The 16,227-nt window shown below is 37.2% G+C and overlaps 1 protein-coding gene across 1 annotated transcript; it reads right to left on the bottom strand.

Moving 5' to 3' along the window:
• Positions 1 to 3,100: 3,100 nt before the first annotated feature.
• Positions 3,101 to 14,837, bottom strand: LOC114469198 (E3 ubiquitin-protein ligase KCMF1-like). The gene is made up of 7 exons (XM_028456450.1): positions 14,630 to 14,837; positions 12,326 to 12,493; positions 11,257 to 11,396; positions 9,302 to 9,403; positions 7,365 to 7,545; positions 6,089 to 6,410; positions 3,101 to 4,147 (listed from the first exon to the last, which is right to left on the bottom strand). The coding sequence occupies exons 1-7, from the start codon at positions 14,820 to 14,822 to the stop codon at positions 3,820 to 3,822; spliced, it is 1,434 nt and encodes a 477-aa protein (XP_028312251.1). The 5' UTR covers positions 14,823 to 14,837; the 3' UTR covers positions 3,101 to 3,819.
• Positions 14,838 to 16,227: the final 1,390 nt, after the last annotated feature.

Raw genomic sequence — 16,227 nt, 5'->3', positions numbered from 1 at the left:
GTGTAACCTGCTTCTACAAAATCTCAAAGCTTTTCTGATTTGCATTTATTGTACTGTAACGTTTTATTTGAGATTGTAGTGAGAAAAAAAATGTCTGCATTAAACTAAATTATGGGAATTAAAATTACAAAGACTACCTGAAATCTATTGAGTCGTGTCTTTTTTTTTTAAAGTCTGGTAAACTCTCGACTGTTGATTAAACAGTTTTCCTTTCAAGATTATTACTGTTAATATTATTACATTTGTATTTCATTTCAGCTTCCGTTGATGTTTTTGGATCAAACACTAATAAAATGGGTAAGTTTTAAAAATCACACAAAATGACAAAAAACATACAGAATTACAGCAAAGTACACAAAGGGACAACAAATATATACGAAAATAACAAAATATGTTAAAATACCAACAATTTTTTTTTGAAATAACCATAAAAAATATATTAAAATAACAATTCTTTTTGAAATAACCATAAAAATATATTAAAATAACCATAAAAATATACTAAATTTTCAAAAATATATTAAAATAACAAATATATTGGAGTAACACCATAAATATATTAAAAATAACAACTAAAACATACTAAAATAACAAAATATATTAAAATAACCATAAAAATATACAAAATTTTCAAAAATATATTAAAATAACCAAAAAATATACTATAAAAATAAAAATATTAAAATAACCATAGAAATATACGAAAACAACAAAAATGTATTAAAATAACAAATATATTGAAGTAACAACATAAATGTATTAAAAATAACAACAAAAAATACTAAATTAACAAAAATATATTAAAATAACAAATATATTGAACAACATAAATATATTAAAAAATAATAACAAAAAATACTAAAATAACAAAAATATATTAAAATAACTATAAAAATATACTAAAATAACAAAAATATATTAAAATAACCATAAAAATATATTAGAGTAACAACAGAAATATATTTTTTAAAAAAAAAACAATAAAAATCTACTGAAATAACAAAAATATATTAAAATAACAAGCAAAATATATTAAAATAATGTGACTAAAACGAGACAAAAATACCAGAATAATTTACAAAATGAAAACATAAAATGTATGTAAAGCATTGGTTAATAATAAACTGACTATTGTTCTCTGAGTAATATCACTTGATCAAACCTTTTCTAAGATTCCACACTACAAAATGAGTAATAAAAGTATGTGTAATTTGTGCTGAAATCGTATCGGATCAATATCGGTATCGACAATATCGTCTCGGAAATGAAAAAGTACATATTCAATAACATGGTTATATGTGAGTAAAGAGAAATTTTGTCTCCAGCAGAAATTCAACATCAAGCACGAATGTAATGTTTCAGACCTCATTTTAAAAAGCTTTAAATGAACATTTAAAAATAGTTCATTGAAGTAAAGTCTCCACATCAGTTTGTACTTAATGTCCAACTAATGGTTTCCACTTAAATCTGTCCTCCCAGTGATTCCAGTGAGATGTGGTGGATTTATTGTGACCAACTCCATTACTTCCATTGTGTTTCCCACGTTGTGGAACATCTCTGTGGTTTCCTACAGCAACAAGCCTCCAACCACTCAATGAATGTGTCACTGCATCTTTTCAGGGCACTGATTCACTGACCCTGATTCAGGTTCCCACCAGTACACACTGGGTTTCATTATGGAAGTCGCCCAGTAACACACTGGAAACATTTCTGTGAATGGGAATGTTTTACAGTTTAGGGGTTTGATACACACTGGTGTGTTTATATCACCAGTTGAACTCAAGCACTGGGGGCCAAATCAATGAAACGCTATAATACATGAAGGGCTCAGTTTCCCAGTGCTTTTATCACATTATGTTCGTTACTTTTAATCTCAAAATTGTTGACAGATTTCTTAATTTTTACACATCTGACACAAATTAAATTAAAAATCAAACAAATTTAAGAGTAGATCCTACAAGGACTGATATCTGTCACTTATTGAAAGGATTTACATATAATTTATAGATGGAAGTGCAAACTGGGGCACAAAAATGTTGAAATAGTTTTTTTTAAATTACTTTTGAGAATTGATCTCATTTGTACTGAGATTTTATGTTTTGCTGAAATTTTGCAAATCATGAAAAACAAATTCTGTTTTTTTTAAAAAAAATTTCCTTTTTGTTTCCATGTATTGTTGCATATTTTGACAGAAAAATGTTGGTCCTTCAGTCGTTTATGGACCTTAGCATGACGACGTCAAAGTATTTAATAGATTTTGAGCAAATTTTAACCAAAAATAGACTTTACACCATAAAAGATTCCATTACGTTCAGAAGGAAAAATCAAAAATCCCCCTCATCATTGGTTCATAATTGATCAATCTTAATGAAATTTGACTCAGTTACTGTATGTCAGGTTGGTTTCTCAATAATTTAATTGAGTTTCATCCGGATTGGATCCGCTTTGCACTATTGGGGTATCCGTATATTTATACCACATCAAACTGAAGGCCTGGGAGCCAAATCTGGCCCTTCAGACCATCATAATCAGCATGCATAGGAAAGTTTAAAAAGACAGAAAAAACATGAATTATTGTGTAAGTTATGAAATCATTCAGTTGTAGATATCTCAGCCCTTCTAAATACATTAAGTCAATGAAACTCCACACAATTTGGGTCGCAATTTTCCCACGCTTTTATCACAACTTTCTCGAATTGTTCAAAGAACTCAATTTTCCTGAAGCTATTTCTTGTAATTTCCTGAAATTAAATAAAGATGTCACAAAATGAATGTAATTTAAAAGAGAAACATCTGATAAGCGTCATTTATTGCTCGGATATTGTTTCTTACGTACTTTATGTATTATTCATACGTTTAAGTGCAAACTTGGGGAAATTAATGTTGAAATTGCTCATTTTCCCGCCTAAAATCTGCAGCCCACTTAAGATCAAACTATATTTGGCCACTGAACTAAAATGAGTTTGATTTAGACCTACTCAATCACTAATGAGGGATACACATGTTATTTTTGTTTGCCCTGAAGGATAAACATTGAGACTTTTAGGGATTTCCTGTAAGTGCTGATGAAACACAAAGAGAGAAAACAAAGGAGAGATTATGTGTTTGGGTTCATCGGTTTCCATCCAAAAACATGTTTTATTGTCCTCCAAACTGAAAGCGTTACCCTGTGATCAGTCAAAAAGCTTACATTGCATGGGGGGTGGGGTTGAGGGAGGGGCTTACAAAGAGCTTTCAGACTGAGAGAAATGAGTGAAAAGAGCAACACACCATTCTCTCCTTCAAGTCACAACATGAGTAATGTTTGGTTTTTAGAATCACAGAAAGCTGCGTCTGCGTAGAAAAAGGACTGGAAACCATCATGCACCTTCAGTATGTGCATCATCTGTAGTGTACACCATAGGGGCAAAGGTCACATGACCCACAGCAGGTGATGTCACAGAACAGGGGCCGGCCTTAGAGAGGATTTAAACCGTGTGTGTGTGTCCAACAGTTCAAAATGGGCACATTGTGAATTCAGCTCATGCTTTAGTCAAAGCAAACCATCCAGTACGTGTGTGTGTGTGTGTGATTATCGACTTTAATATAGATTTCTCTATAATAGATTTATATATTTCTTTCAGCTTTCTCTCGTTTTATTCAATGTACACAACGTAAAACATGGTGTGGAGTGGGAGCCACGGCTGAAATGACAATCACTGAGAAAAACAAAGTAAAAGCCCCCGAAACAACTGCAGCCTCCTGCCTTCCAATTGGCAGTTAGAGCGACTCGAGCAGGTCCAATGGGCTTTTTCCGACATGTGGGCGTGGCCTATGCCATCAAAGAGGCGGCGTGGGAGGCCTTTTCTTCATCGGGGTCATTTTGGTGGTGGGTTTAGTCGTCTTGGCGGTGGGGGTCGTCTCCTTTAGGTTGAGGTTCTCCAGAGCCACGTCCAAGGTCATGACCTCTACGCAGCCCATGGTGTTGAAGTCGGCGAAGCTTCGCAAAGATCCGTGACAGTCGTCCTCATCCTCAGAGGAAGAGGCTGAGGCGTCCTCGTCCTGCAGCAGCGTGGACAGCAGCAGCTCAGTGACGAACAGGCTCCTGTCGGCCCACTGAGCCTCACACGCCTGACGCTCTGCTTCAGAGAGCCGCGGCTCGCTCAGCCTGCAGCGCACACACACACACACAATCAATGTCAACGTACACACACACACACCATGGGAATGTTTCCTCCAGGCACAATCAGATCAATAATCGACCACTACAGTCATTTATTCCCCAAAGTGAAAATCGATGAGTGACACTGAAGCTGCCCATTCTGTTCAAAGACATTACACACACTAAACATCTGCTTCATGAACAACAGTCCTAATACACGAGACAAGTCAACAACAATGGAGGAAAACTGGTGTAGCATTGATCATTAGCTGAGCTGATCATATGATCAAATGATGCCTGCGTTTATTTGGTTATTTGTCCGTTTGTCTGAACAGTTTATCTCAAAAACAAATGAACTGATCTTGATGAAATCCTCAGGTAATAATAATTTAATACTGGCGATTAGAGTTGTGGGGGCGGGACAAACACACAGAGTAACCAATCAAATGATGAATGGTCCTGATGACAACAGTGCGACAAGCGTAGATATTTTTCCCTAGGAAAAAGCAGGTAGAGGAAAATGGCGTGTAGTACAGTACAGACTTAAGGTTTTAAAGCTTGTTCTTTTTGTGGTTTCAACGATATCTCCAGGTGTTTTAAAAACAGAGCAGAGTTGGACGTTAGGAAATATGACGTTATTTCTGTACAGCTCTGAGGAAGTGAACTGAAACTGCCGTATTACCACTCCCACTTTCTTACAAAAAGTAAGGAAGTAGGTGTGACTTATCGCCAGGCAACCAAATAGGATCAGGGACAAGTGATTAGATTTTGAGGATAATCCAGATCAATATCCCAAATATGGATCAGTTGAATTCTTTCTTGCTCAAAATAAAAATAAAAAATCCTCTCGGTTCATAATTGACCAACGTTGATTAAATTTGACTCAGACATGTCAGGTTGGTTCTTCACCTCAGAGTTTTATCATCCATTCAACGCTAGGATTTATTCATTTTTATTAATATCTGTAACATTTTGGTGCCAATTCAATGAGTGACTGCTACGGCGTGACTGAGGGTCTGCGCTCTACGTTTCATTTCATCAGTGACGACGCATAAGTTTTAAAGTTTCCTACAAATCTCATCAAAGATGGTGGAATTTTTCAAGGGTCGACCGTGGCTCAGTGGTAGAGTGGGTCGACCAATAAGCAAAGGGTTGGGGGTTTGAATCCTGCTTCATGCAAATCACAGTCGCAGTACCTGCCTCGTATGAATGTGTATGAATGTTGGTGGTGATCGAAGGGGCAGTAGGCGGGACAGGGCAGCTGTGGCTACAATGTAGCTTACCACCACTGGTATGACTGATGTGAGTGACTGGTGTGAATGAATAATGGTTTCTGTGAGCACTAAAAGAAATATTTGACCTCGTTGTTAAGTGATGGAAAATACATTAAATTAAATGAAAAAAAAAAATCAGTTTTGAAGAGCGTATGTAAACGACTGTTTATAGACAATATTCTTTATTTACAGAAAATTATATAAGAGCTAAAAAAAACAATATAGCGCCATCTGCTGGCTGATCTTTAACATAACATTTGTAGAGAATAAAAGAAATAAAGTGTCAACACAAGATACAAAAGGTCTCTACATTAAAGATAGTCAAACAACTTACAGTACATCATACTACACAACACCTTTCGTCGTCATAATGTGATTAATCAGAATTATTTTCATTTAAGATCATTTTAGTTAATCAAGTTTAGTTGAAGCCAACTTCAGGATAAAAATCTACCAAAACTTTTTTTTTTTTATCACATTTAGATTAAAACATGAAAGGGAACTATTTGATATTATTTACAGAACGTTCTATTGAACTTCTGTGTTTTACCTTAACAGAGAAGATCAAAGGAAGTAGTGTGATTTTGATAGAAATATGGAGACGTTATTTATGTGGATTTAAAGCGAGCAGCAGTGTATGAATGTGAGTGAGTGAGTGAGTGCTGATGTTTACCTGCTGAGCAGAAACTGAGAGCTATGTGCATGATGCTGCGTGTTTGGCTCCTGAGGACCAGGGTTGGGGCTGGGGTTACTGTTGTGGTTGGAGCTAGAGTTGGGGTGGGGGTTTGCAGCAGCTGAGTTGGCGCTGAGGATGGCGTTAGCCCTGCTGCCTCTGTTGGCGTTCCTGGCCGTCTCCAGCTGCTGACGGGCCGCCTGCGCCTGCTGACGCTCCAGCTGCAGCTGCATCTGCAGCTGTTGGAGCTGAGAGGCAGACGGACCAGAGCTGAGCTGCCCCCCCGCTGAGCGCCGAACCCCCGATAACTGGGATAGGAGCTCTGTGGGAAGAGAGATTGAGTGTAAACAACATGGATGACACAAAAATGAGTTTAATCTGCTGAATATTTTCCGTGTAAACCCGAAAATAACCATCCTCCATTGTTTTACCACAACTTTCAGTGAAAACACCAGAAATGTGTCAAGAAGTCATTTTGGCAGAAAAATCTTCTTAACAATAAAGTAAAAACACTTGTCAATAAGAGAGTGTTTACAGTGAAGATCAAAACAAATTTTTTGGGGTCAATTTCAACCTTTTACACTTTTTTTCTCGAGCAAATGATCTTAGATGTATTCATCTATGAGGCCCACAGTATGGTTTCCTCTGATATAAATGATCATCCCCATCAGCCTTGAATTCAATATATATCCATCAATTTGGTTGTATCACACCCTAATAAAACACAGGAATAATGTTCTATTGATCTGTTTGATCTCTTTGCACAGAACAAACACAAAATGACAGTGTGTGTGCAACAGGTAGAGACAAAAAATAAATAAAGAAAAATACACAAAGCATATTTCTGCCCATCCAGGATTTTTTCCCTGATATATAATTTATTTATATTCATTTGATTATATATTTATTAGCCTTCCTGTCAAGCAGTAAAATGCAATATTTTATGAGAGAGGATATTTATGAAGTAATATCCATAGCTGCCTTTTTATTTTATTTAAAGTTAAAAGCTTTTGTGATGATGTGATGATTGAGTTATATTGGGTTAAAGCTGCTAATTTAGCTATAAAGTGTAAAATAAAGCACAGCCTTTATGCCACGGTTACCAAAGGAAGCACAAATGTCACATGTTCTTCGATCAGTAGGATCCAAAGCTCAGCAGGTGATCAGTAGGATCCAGCTGTGATTATAGCACAGCTGGATCTGCCACAGTAACATCTCACAGATCATCTCAAAGGTTAGTGATAGTTTCTGCCATGGTTTAAACTCACTCACTGACCTGCTATGGGGTCCATGGCCTCTCGACTGTAGTTGGAGCTCTGGGTGGAGGTCTGACTGGTGGACAGCGCCCCCGTGGTGCTGCTGGTGAAATGCATGTTGGACCTGCGGGCTCGAGGACCTCCCAGTCCTCGCCCGGGGTGAAACATCCTTCTTACGTGTCGCACCCCACTCGATTCATCGTGACGGTTGCAGTCAAAGGAAAAAACCTTCAGAGTTAAAACTGAGCCACAAGCAGCAAATAGTAACTAATTAATACAGTAATTTATTCCATATTAGAATGTCCTGTAGCAGGTCAGAGCCCATCATACATGTGGTTTACACCTCGAGAACAACCCTACGTGCACACACTCACACCTCTAATATATCCATGAGGTCAGTGAACGTTACATAATTCAACACACGTTGTTGAACTGCTCGAGAGGATTCCTGTACCCAATGAGAACACTTTCAATCTGCTGGAGGCGATCATTTTTATCATATAAAGCACAGGTGTCAAACTCAAGGACCGGGGACCAAATCCAGCCCTTTAGAGCATCTAATTCGGCCCACGGGAGAAAAAAAATGACAGAGAAAACATGCATTATTGTGTAAATTATGAGTTGTAGATATCTGAAATTCACCAAATTCTTTGCATTCATGTGATATAAACAAAGGGAAAAAAATAGTCATTTTTAATTGCAAATTATGAAAATAACTACATTTTTTTCACAAAATTGAACTGATATTGAAAATTAGGGCACAATAATTTCAAAATGGTTCTTTTTTTGCTCCACCTAAAATGAACGGCCCACTTGATATCAAACTGGTCCGTATTTGGCCCTTGAACAAAAATGAGATTGACACCTGTGATATAAATAGACATAATGTAGACTTCAGAACAATAGACCAAAGAACATTTGCTCGGAAAAAAAAAAGACGTAAAAGGTTGACATTGCCAGAGATTGCTTAGAGGCAATATATTTCTTCTTCTCTACTCCGAGCAGACTTTGACGTTTTAAGTCAATCACACACTTAAAAATCCACCACTAACAGGGTTTGTTGTGAGATGAAACTAAAAGTCATCAGTCACTGCTTTGAAAGCTCCTCACACAGAGCCTTCAGCACCTATTTGCATGGTGATTATTCTTCAACCACAGGCCTGACGCTGTGCTGCTAACTACATATTTGCATCTTTTGTTTTCTCCACCTGCACTCACTCAAAGTACTCCACAAATAGACTGTCAGGCAGCAGCCATCAGTCTCTACCATGACAACTGTGAGCACTGCTCACACTAAGCTCTAAAGCTCAATAGTAACATTTCATAGTTTGAATTTAAATAAAGAAACTAATATTGTGCTGGAATCCAAATATCACACAAACGGAACAAGATTTAATTTTAAAACACAAAAACGCTGCTTGTGTGGTTTTTTATTTTACTGCAATTCTGTTCTGGTTTTTAAGTCAATAAAACTAAATAACTACACCGTTTATTTGTTAGTTTGATTTGGTTTTAAAATGCAATAACCAAAGAACGAAGGGTACACGGATTCTGGGATATGCACTTCGAATTGCTGAAATAAAAATTACACAGGCAGACAGTATTGGCCAAAAAGTAACTGTTGCTTTTGCAGCATTGTTTTAATATTAGGCATTAAATGAGGACATTAAAATAATGACCAAAAAAGATATTTGATATGAATTGTTTTACCACAATAAAAAAGATGCTTCAGTAAGTGTTGTGTGACTAAATAAATGTGATAAAGATCTATATCTTACAAACACAAATAGAATTGGAGCCATATTTTCCAAGAGGGACACTACCTGAATTTCGTTGCACATTGTGGAATGACAAAGATTCTAATTCTAAAGAAACACGAAGAAGATCCATCTCTGTAATAACAGTATACGTTATAGTTACATTTTTGGAGGCATAACAACATCCTTCCAAAGGATATCAAGTCTCTGGGTGCTCTGTGTTCAAGTGTGAGATGAGCAGCAAAGTCATCGGTCACATGATTAGGGTCACCACCTGGCAGTGCTGCACATATGGGACATATCTGAAAAACAGAGAAGAAGAAAAAGAAGAAGACCGAAATTAATAACTGCACAGGACTGAAAGAAGTGGTCCCCCGGATCACTAAACTCATCATTTTATCAATAAGACTAGCAGATTTCCTATTACAATTACTACTGAATTTATGGTGATTTACCCAATTATAAAAAAAAAATTGGTGACAAGTAGATCAGGGGCGTCAAACTCATTTAAATTCAGGGGCCAAATACAGACCATTTTCATCTCAAGTGGGCAGCAGATTATAGGCAATAAAGCAAGAAATGTTATCATTCATGTTATGTGCCCAAGTTTTAATTCCACCAAAACAGTATTTAAAGTATGCAAGACCTTACATTTCTACAACTAAATTAGTAAGTGATTTACACAATGATTCATGTTTTTGCTTTTGTTTTTTTTTTTTACTTTCGCTCACCGGCCAAATTTGCAGCTTTAAAGGGCCAGATTTCATCCCCGGGCTTTGGGTTTGACACATGTAAAGTAGATAGTTAGAACTCATTTCTTTCTACTTCGGAAAAAGAGAAGTTAGATCACTGAAGATAAACATCAGAACTTCCAAACTTCCCCGTAACAAATTGAGTTGAAACGCTCTCACAGCACTCGAAAAAATCTCTTCACAGCTCAAAGCAGTGATTTTTCATCATTAAAGAATAACAATAAATATTGAGCCTCCAATTTTCCATGAATGCAGACAATAGAAAGGAAAAACAGAATTCACATATGAAATTAAAAAAGCACACTGGCCGTTTATTTGTTTCTCTCCCTTTTTTTTTTTTTTTTTTTTTTTTTAAATCAGGCCCCAACATTCAACATGACACAGAATGCCTCACATGCAAGTTTGGGGAAAATTTCATGCATTTACACACTAGCTTTCACTGGAAAACGGATGACTGAATGTCTAGAAGAGTGACAAACTGACAATTATGTTCAATTCCACCGATAAAGTCGTTTATAATCTCGAACTATGCGTTAAACCAGTGATCATGTCATCCTGTGAAAATAAATGCAGAGCTTCATCTGATTTGTGTTTTTAATGTGTTGTGATGAAAAAGTGGTTCACATTATTATGGCTCTGGTACAAAGACAGATTAAGCTCCTGGTGTATTATTTAAACTGGTGATCATTTTACCTGATGACACACCATGACATGAGCATGTCCACTCACATGGCTGCATGAGATTTTGTACAAAACGTAAGGGTAATTTGCTGTTTGTTGGTAATTTGCGGTTTCACAAAAAAATGTTTTTAGCCCATAAAACACATTTCCATGTGATTTTTCTCGTAAAACGGGGGTTAAGGGTGTAGCAATGTAGCTAACGGACATTTTAAGCTCTAGCGACGTAATCTTGCATGATTTATGAGTAACCATATTGTTTCCTTAAGTCAAATGAAGCATATAAAATGTACAATGAATAACAGTAGTTGGCTTTATTAACCCTATTCAAAATGTTTGACCACAATAAAATGAAAACGAAACATAAAATTATAAAATGACGCGGAAATGGGGAAATCCTGGAACGTAATTTGGGAAATTTTGAAACAGAAAATCCGAGCTACTATAAATACTGCATTATGTACCTGATAAGATGTGTTTTCTCCTGAGACACAAGTGCTAAATGTCAACTGTGAGGATGCAAAGAAATGTAAAAATAAAAGATGATCCATTTGACTAGAAAACCCTGAGCGTGTTGCAATGTGTGGGAGAATAATTCAGATTCCTCCTTCAGCAGATCAGCTGCAGACATGCAAAGATAATCTGCAGGAAAATTAGCGTTTCCAGCGGTTGACATCTGCACCAACATTTTTGCCAAGATCTTTGACGGTCACGTGTGAACTCACCACTTCTGTGGAGGTCTCCGTGTGCTCTGCAGCCACATGATCCTGCAGAGACATTTCTGTGTAGCCCATTCTGCCACAATACGGACACGTAAAGGCCTGTGGCTGCTCCACTGAAAAGGCTTCTCCTCCGTAATATAAGTCTGAGACAAAGAGAGAAAGGACATAAGGTTCAGTAGTTCACCTCAGCTAAAACTGAACTTAGTGAAAGAAGAATTTTTTTTTTTTTTGCAAAACTACAACTGGGCTTTCTGCTAGAAAACAAATCTGTGTTGAAAATTAAGGGAGTCTCCATCTGATGTTAATATCAGATATCAGTCTGAAATCATTAAAAACATTTTTAAAATACTGATTATATCGGCCTGCATCTGAAATTGATACATTTGTTTTTGTTTTGCGTTTTTAATAATTGAAGTTCTATTTTTTTTTTTTTTCATGGTTTTCTAATTCATTTAGATATTTAGATTTTAATCGAATAAATCTGTTACAAATATAGTCGAGAAAATACAAAGCACAAGAGTTTATGCATATTTTAAAGATTAAATTACCATTGATCAACCCAATATGGAACGGTAATGTAAATACATATAGACAGTTTGACAGGATTGATGTGATCAATGCCTAAGACCATGTGATCACATGAATTCTGATTGGATTTCATCCTATGTGATGAAATTTTGAATTTGTTTTTACTAGTTAACAAAATACAAGTATATTTTCATATAGTTTTTGTTAACCTGCATTTTCTCATATCATTCATAGTTATTGTCACTTAAAAAACTTAGCCCACAAAAACTATGACAAATGTTTTATTTAGTCGACAAAATTACCACGAGTTCAACCAACAGTTTTCACCAAATTAAAAAAAGAGCCTCAATAGTACATTTAAAGGTGAACAATCACTTTATTTACATATGCAAAGACACTGTCTTTCTAAATTAGCCTTTTGTAATGTAAAAAAACTGCCTTATAATTAACATTAATTAAAAAAACGACTAGGTTAAGCTAAAATATTTAAATTAAATCCTTGCCACATTACACTACCTGCTAAAAGAACTGAAACTCCACTTACCAAAATCAACACGGGTCAATATACACTGCATTGGATGCTCTGTTGTGTGCCTGGTTGTGGTAGCACCGCTCTCATAGCACGACGCACACAGGTCATAGTCGTAGCATATTAAACATTTGTATCTCCGGCCCCTGAAGTTTCCTTTTAAACACGCGTCACAGCTCACACCTGAGGAGAAGAAAAGGAGGATGAGGCACAAAGAAGAGCTTTAACTGAAGGTGAACACAGGCTAAACATAAACAGTCAATGCCAATTTACTACTTGGACATCATAATCTTTGTTGACAACAAGCATTTATTTATATTTTTCATGATTACTGACTTAAAATATCAACAATTACACAAAAATGAGTCTAATGATCTAATATGCATATTAGGACAAATGGCTTGCCATCTTACAGCTTGGTGACATTTAATTAAACAGTCAGTGCTAAACTTTGAGTTGAGATTGAGGAACATACTGTGTCAATGAAACTCCACAACATTTGCTGGGGCTCTGATTCATTATTCCTGTCTTGTATCACATGACTGCAGTCATTTTGAATCAAACTAATCACAAAATTAAGGAAATTTAAGTGAAAATCCTTTAGGGACCGATATTGGTCACTTACTGCTGGGGTATTGTCGGTAAAGTGGAAATTTTGACATTCAGGCCGATGTAATCAGATACTCGTTTTTTCTGCTGATATCGAACTTAAATCTGATAACATTATTATATCGGGACACCCTTACTTTACTTATTTATATAATATTTTTGAAATTATTAATTTTCTGGGACTATAACTTTGGCTCACTTATGATCAAAGTGTGTGGGTAAACTCAAAATCACCCATGGTCTGTCCTCCTCTCCTCCACTTAATCAGTTTGTAAATATTAGAAATGTCACTCATCGTAACACAAGGGGCACAGTTAAAGGAGACTGCACAGTTCCAACAAGAAAAAGTGCCTTTGGCCAGTCGTCCTTTGTATTTCAAGCTGCCCATTACTGGAATGTATTACAAGTATTTATTAAAGACACTCCCACATATAATTAATTTAAAACCCAACTAAGAAAATTTAAAACATGTATTGAACAATTTAATGAAACTGAATGATATTTTTAAGGAAGGTGAATTATAAAGTCTTATATACGTTTTCATCCTGTTTTAGAATGTGAAATTTTATTATTGTACTAATCTTGTTAGATTTTGTGCCTTTTAATAGCTGTCCAGAGACAGCAGATGAAAAGTAGCCATGATGCTAACTTTGGTACATTTACTGTAATGTTGGTTAATGTACATTGTCCCTGTCAAATAAACAAAAATAATAAATAATAACTCAACCATCTAAGGTCCAGGTGATGGACTGAGTCTGTCAGGAGGGCAGTGTGTAATTTAAACTGCAGCATATGATCTATTCTACATTCTTTAATCTTCATTTCAGTTGTTATGCTGCAAAAAAGTGAAACAAAGTTCCTGCAGAGCTGAAGTCAGCATTGAATGTGAACATTTTTACATCCAAGTTAAAAGCTCTCGATTTTTTTATCATTTTATTATTGAATTTTAAACTCAGTTAAATGTGTTCTGTTATACTTTTTAATCATGTAAAGCACATTGAATTTACTTATGTATGAAATGCACTATACAAATATACTTGCCTTGTCTTCATTCACAGAAAGAAGTGGAAACTATAGGTAGAATGGCAGTGACATTAGCATGTCCTACTCTGTAAACATTAAACCCAGGCCCTGACCAACCTGTGTGTCTGTTCACAGAGACTTTCTTCCAGGACTGACCAGTACTGACACACTTAGAGTCGGTGGGAGCTGTGGTCTAAACAAGGTTGGCCACAAGGACGAGGTTAGAAACACGTTAGGTGACTTCACCACAGGCCACAATGTTTGGAGTAAAGCTGTAAAGTTTAAACCTGAATCTAGTCTACATGCACCTGATCAGGAACCACTAATGTTACCTGTTCTCAGCACTGTCCTGGATCCAGCTCGTCAGTGTTAACTCACATCAGCAGTGTGTGCTAGCAGGCTAGCTAGCAGCCTCAGCCTTGTTAACCAACAACACGTATGTCAGCGTTGTTTTGGTCAACTAAAGCAATGCGTTTAACAATTTATAAACCACGGACACAAACCGAAAGCACTACTTTAGTGGTCAGACCATTTGACAGCCGCCATAACACATTATTGCCACAAGCTTTCAGCTAACACTAGCCGACATTAGCTTCAAAAAAAAAAAAAAAAAAAAATCAGACTCTCGGGTACAGTAGCGTTAGCTAGCGCTAGCTTTAGCTGTGTCCAGGAGGAGCAGCTGCTCACCTTCATGACGGGACATCCTACGGACACTAGCACAGCCCCCTGCGCGGGCTTCCCCACTTGCAGTACGGTGAGTGAAGAGAAGAGAAGCCGGGGCTGGCTGGCCGTCCCTGGCCTCTTCACTCATGAAGGATCCGGTCTGGCTGGGTGCCCCCTCCTCCTCCTCCTGCTGTGTCACCGTCAGGTGCAGCGCCATGTCCGCCACCAGGGGGCGGTGTTTGCTCAGATTTGGTGCTGAGGTTGATCTTCTTCTTCTTCTTCTTCTTCTTCTTCTTCTTCTTCTTCTTCTTCTTCTTCTTCTTCTTCTTCTTCTTCTTCTTCTTCTTCTTCTTCTTCTTCTTCTTCTTCTTCTTCTTCTTCTTCTTCTTGCATACTGAACGCATCGAAGGCGTATTGCTGCCCTGTTTTCCCACATGTACTGTATGTGCTGTTCACCCTGTGTTTTTCCAGTTCTGTACCTTTGGTTCACAGAGTGAGACTGGACACTCATCACTCCTCCATGTAATAATTCCCCTACTTATTGTCACCTTAAACTCTTAAATCCCAGGAAATTTTCTGCTGACTTCATGATTATTTTGATCATTTCAGTTTGAGTGGAGCAGTTTATCACATCTACCGTGACTAGTATGAAATGGTTCTTGTCCACAGTTAATGTTTCTTCCATTATCTGGAACCTCTGCACTCCTCTACTTTCCTCACTGTTTCATTTGTATGTTTTCCTGTATTTTTTTCTAACAGCTTTGGCGTAACTCAATTTCTCCTTTCGTTGGACCTTCTGAACCTTTGCTTCTCTTTTACGGACTTCACAGCCTCCATAAGCTGAGCTATGCTCTCCACCACAGTTCACACACTTGGGTTTTACCCCATCCTCACACATCCCATATTCATGTTCACCAGCACATTTCCCACACTGCTGCTTCCCTCTGCACACTGCAGCTATGTGACCAAACCGTTGGCACTTATAGCATCTCAGTTGTGGGGGGGGGGGGGGGGGGTCATAAGGCCTCACGTTGTAGCTCAGGTAACCTATAAATACCTTAGCAGGCATGGCAGCTCCTTAAACTTTATCACTACTGACGAACTGTCACATCTTTCTCCAAACCGTACAGTCTTCAACCGTTTCACCTCCATGATCTCCGCCCCAAACATTTCCTCCATTATCTCCTCTGTGGACACTTTAGTAGGAATACCATATACTGCACCCCGCTGGAAGTTTCTTCCCTACCTTTCCTATCTTTAGTGCTTTTTGCATCTGCTCACGGTTTTCACAACACACTAGTAGTGGTTAATACCTTGTTATTGTGGCTGTTTTGATCTCTCCAAGTGCTTATTTATCACTTTTTGTTAGCTGACTGGGACTAGCAGTTCTAAAAGAAGTTCCCTCCTCTAACAACTTAAAGAAAACTTTAAACGCAGTGGCTATCCGTACGCTTCAATATCATCTAGAGCATTGGTCCTCCTAATTGTCAATCATTCTGACGTAAGGTCGTCGTACGTGCTCGTCCTCAGCTAGTTTCCGCTTGCTGCGCATGCGCACTAAAGGTGCGTTCACACCAACTGAAGCGACTAGATTACATTCAAATCAATGGAAATGATGCAAC

The sequence above is a fragment of the Gouania willdenowi genome, chromosome 9 (genome assembly GCF_900634775.1).
Source record: "Gouania willdenowi chromosome 9, fGouWil2.1, whole genome shotgun sequence".
Lineage (NCBI taxonomy): Eukaryota > Metazoa > Chordata > Actinopteri > Blenniiformes > Gobiesocidae > Gouania > Gouania willdenowi.
Note: the sequence above shows the minus strand (reverse complement) of the source record. Positions and strands in the feature narration are given on the sequence as shown.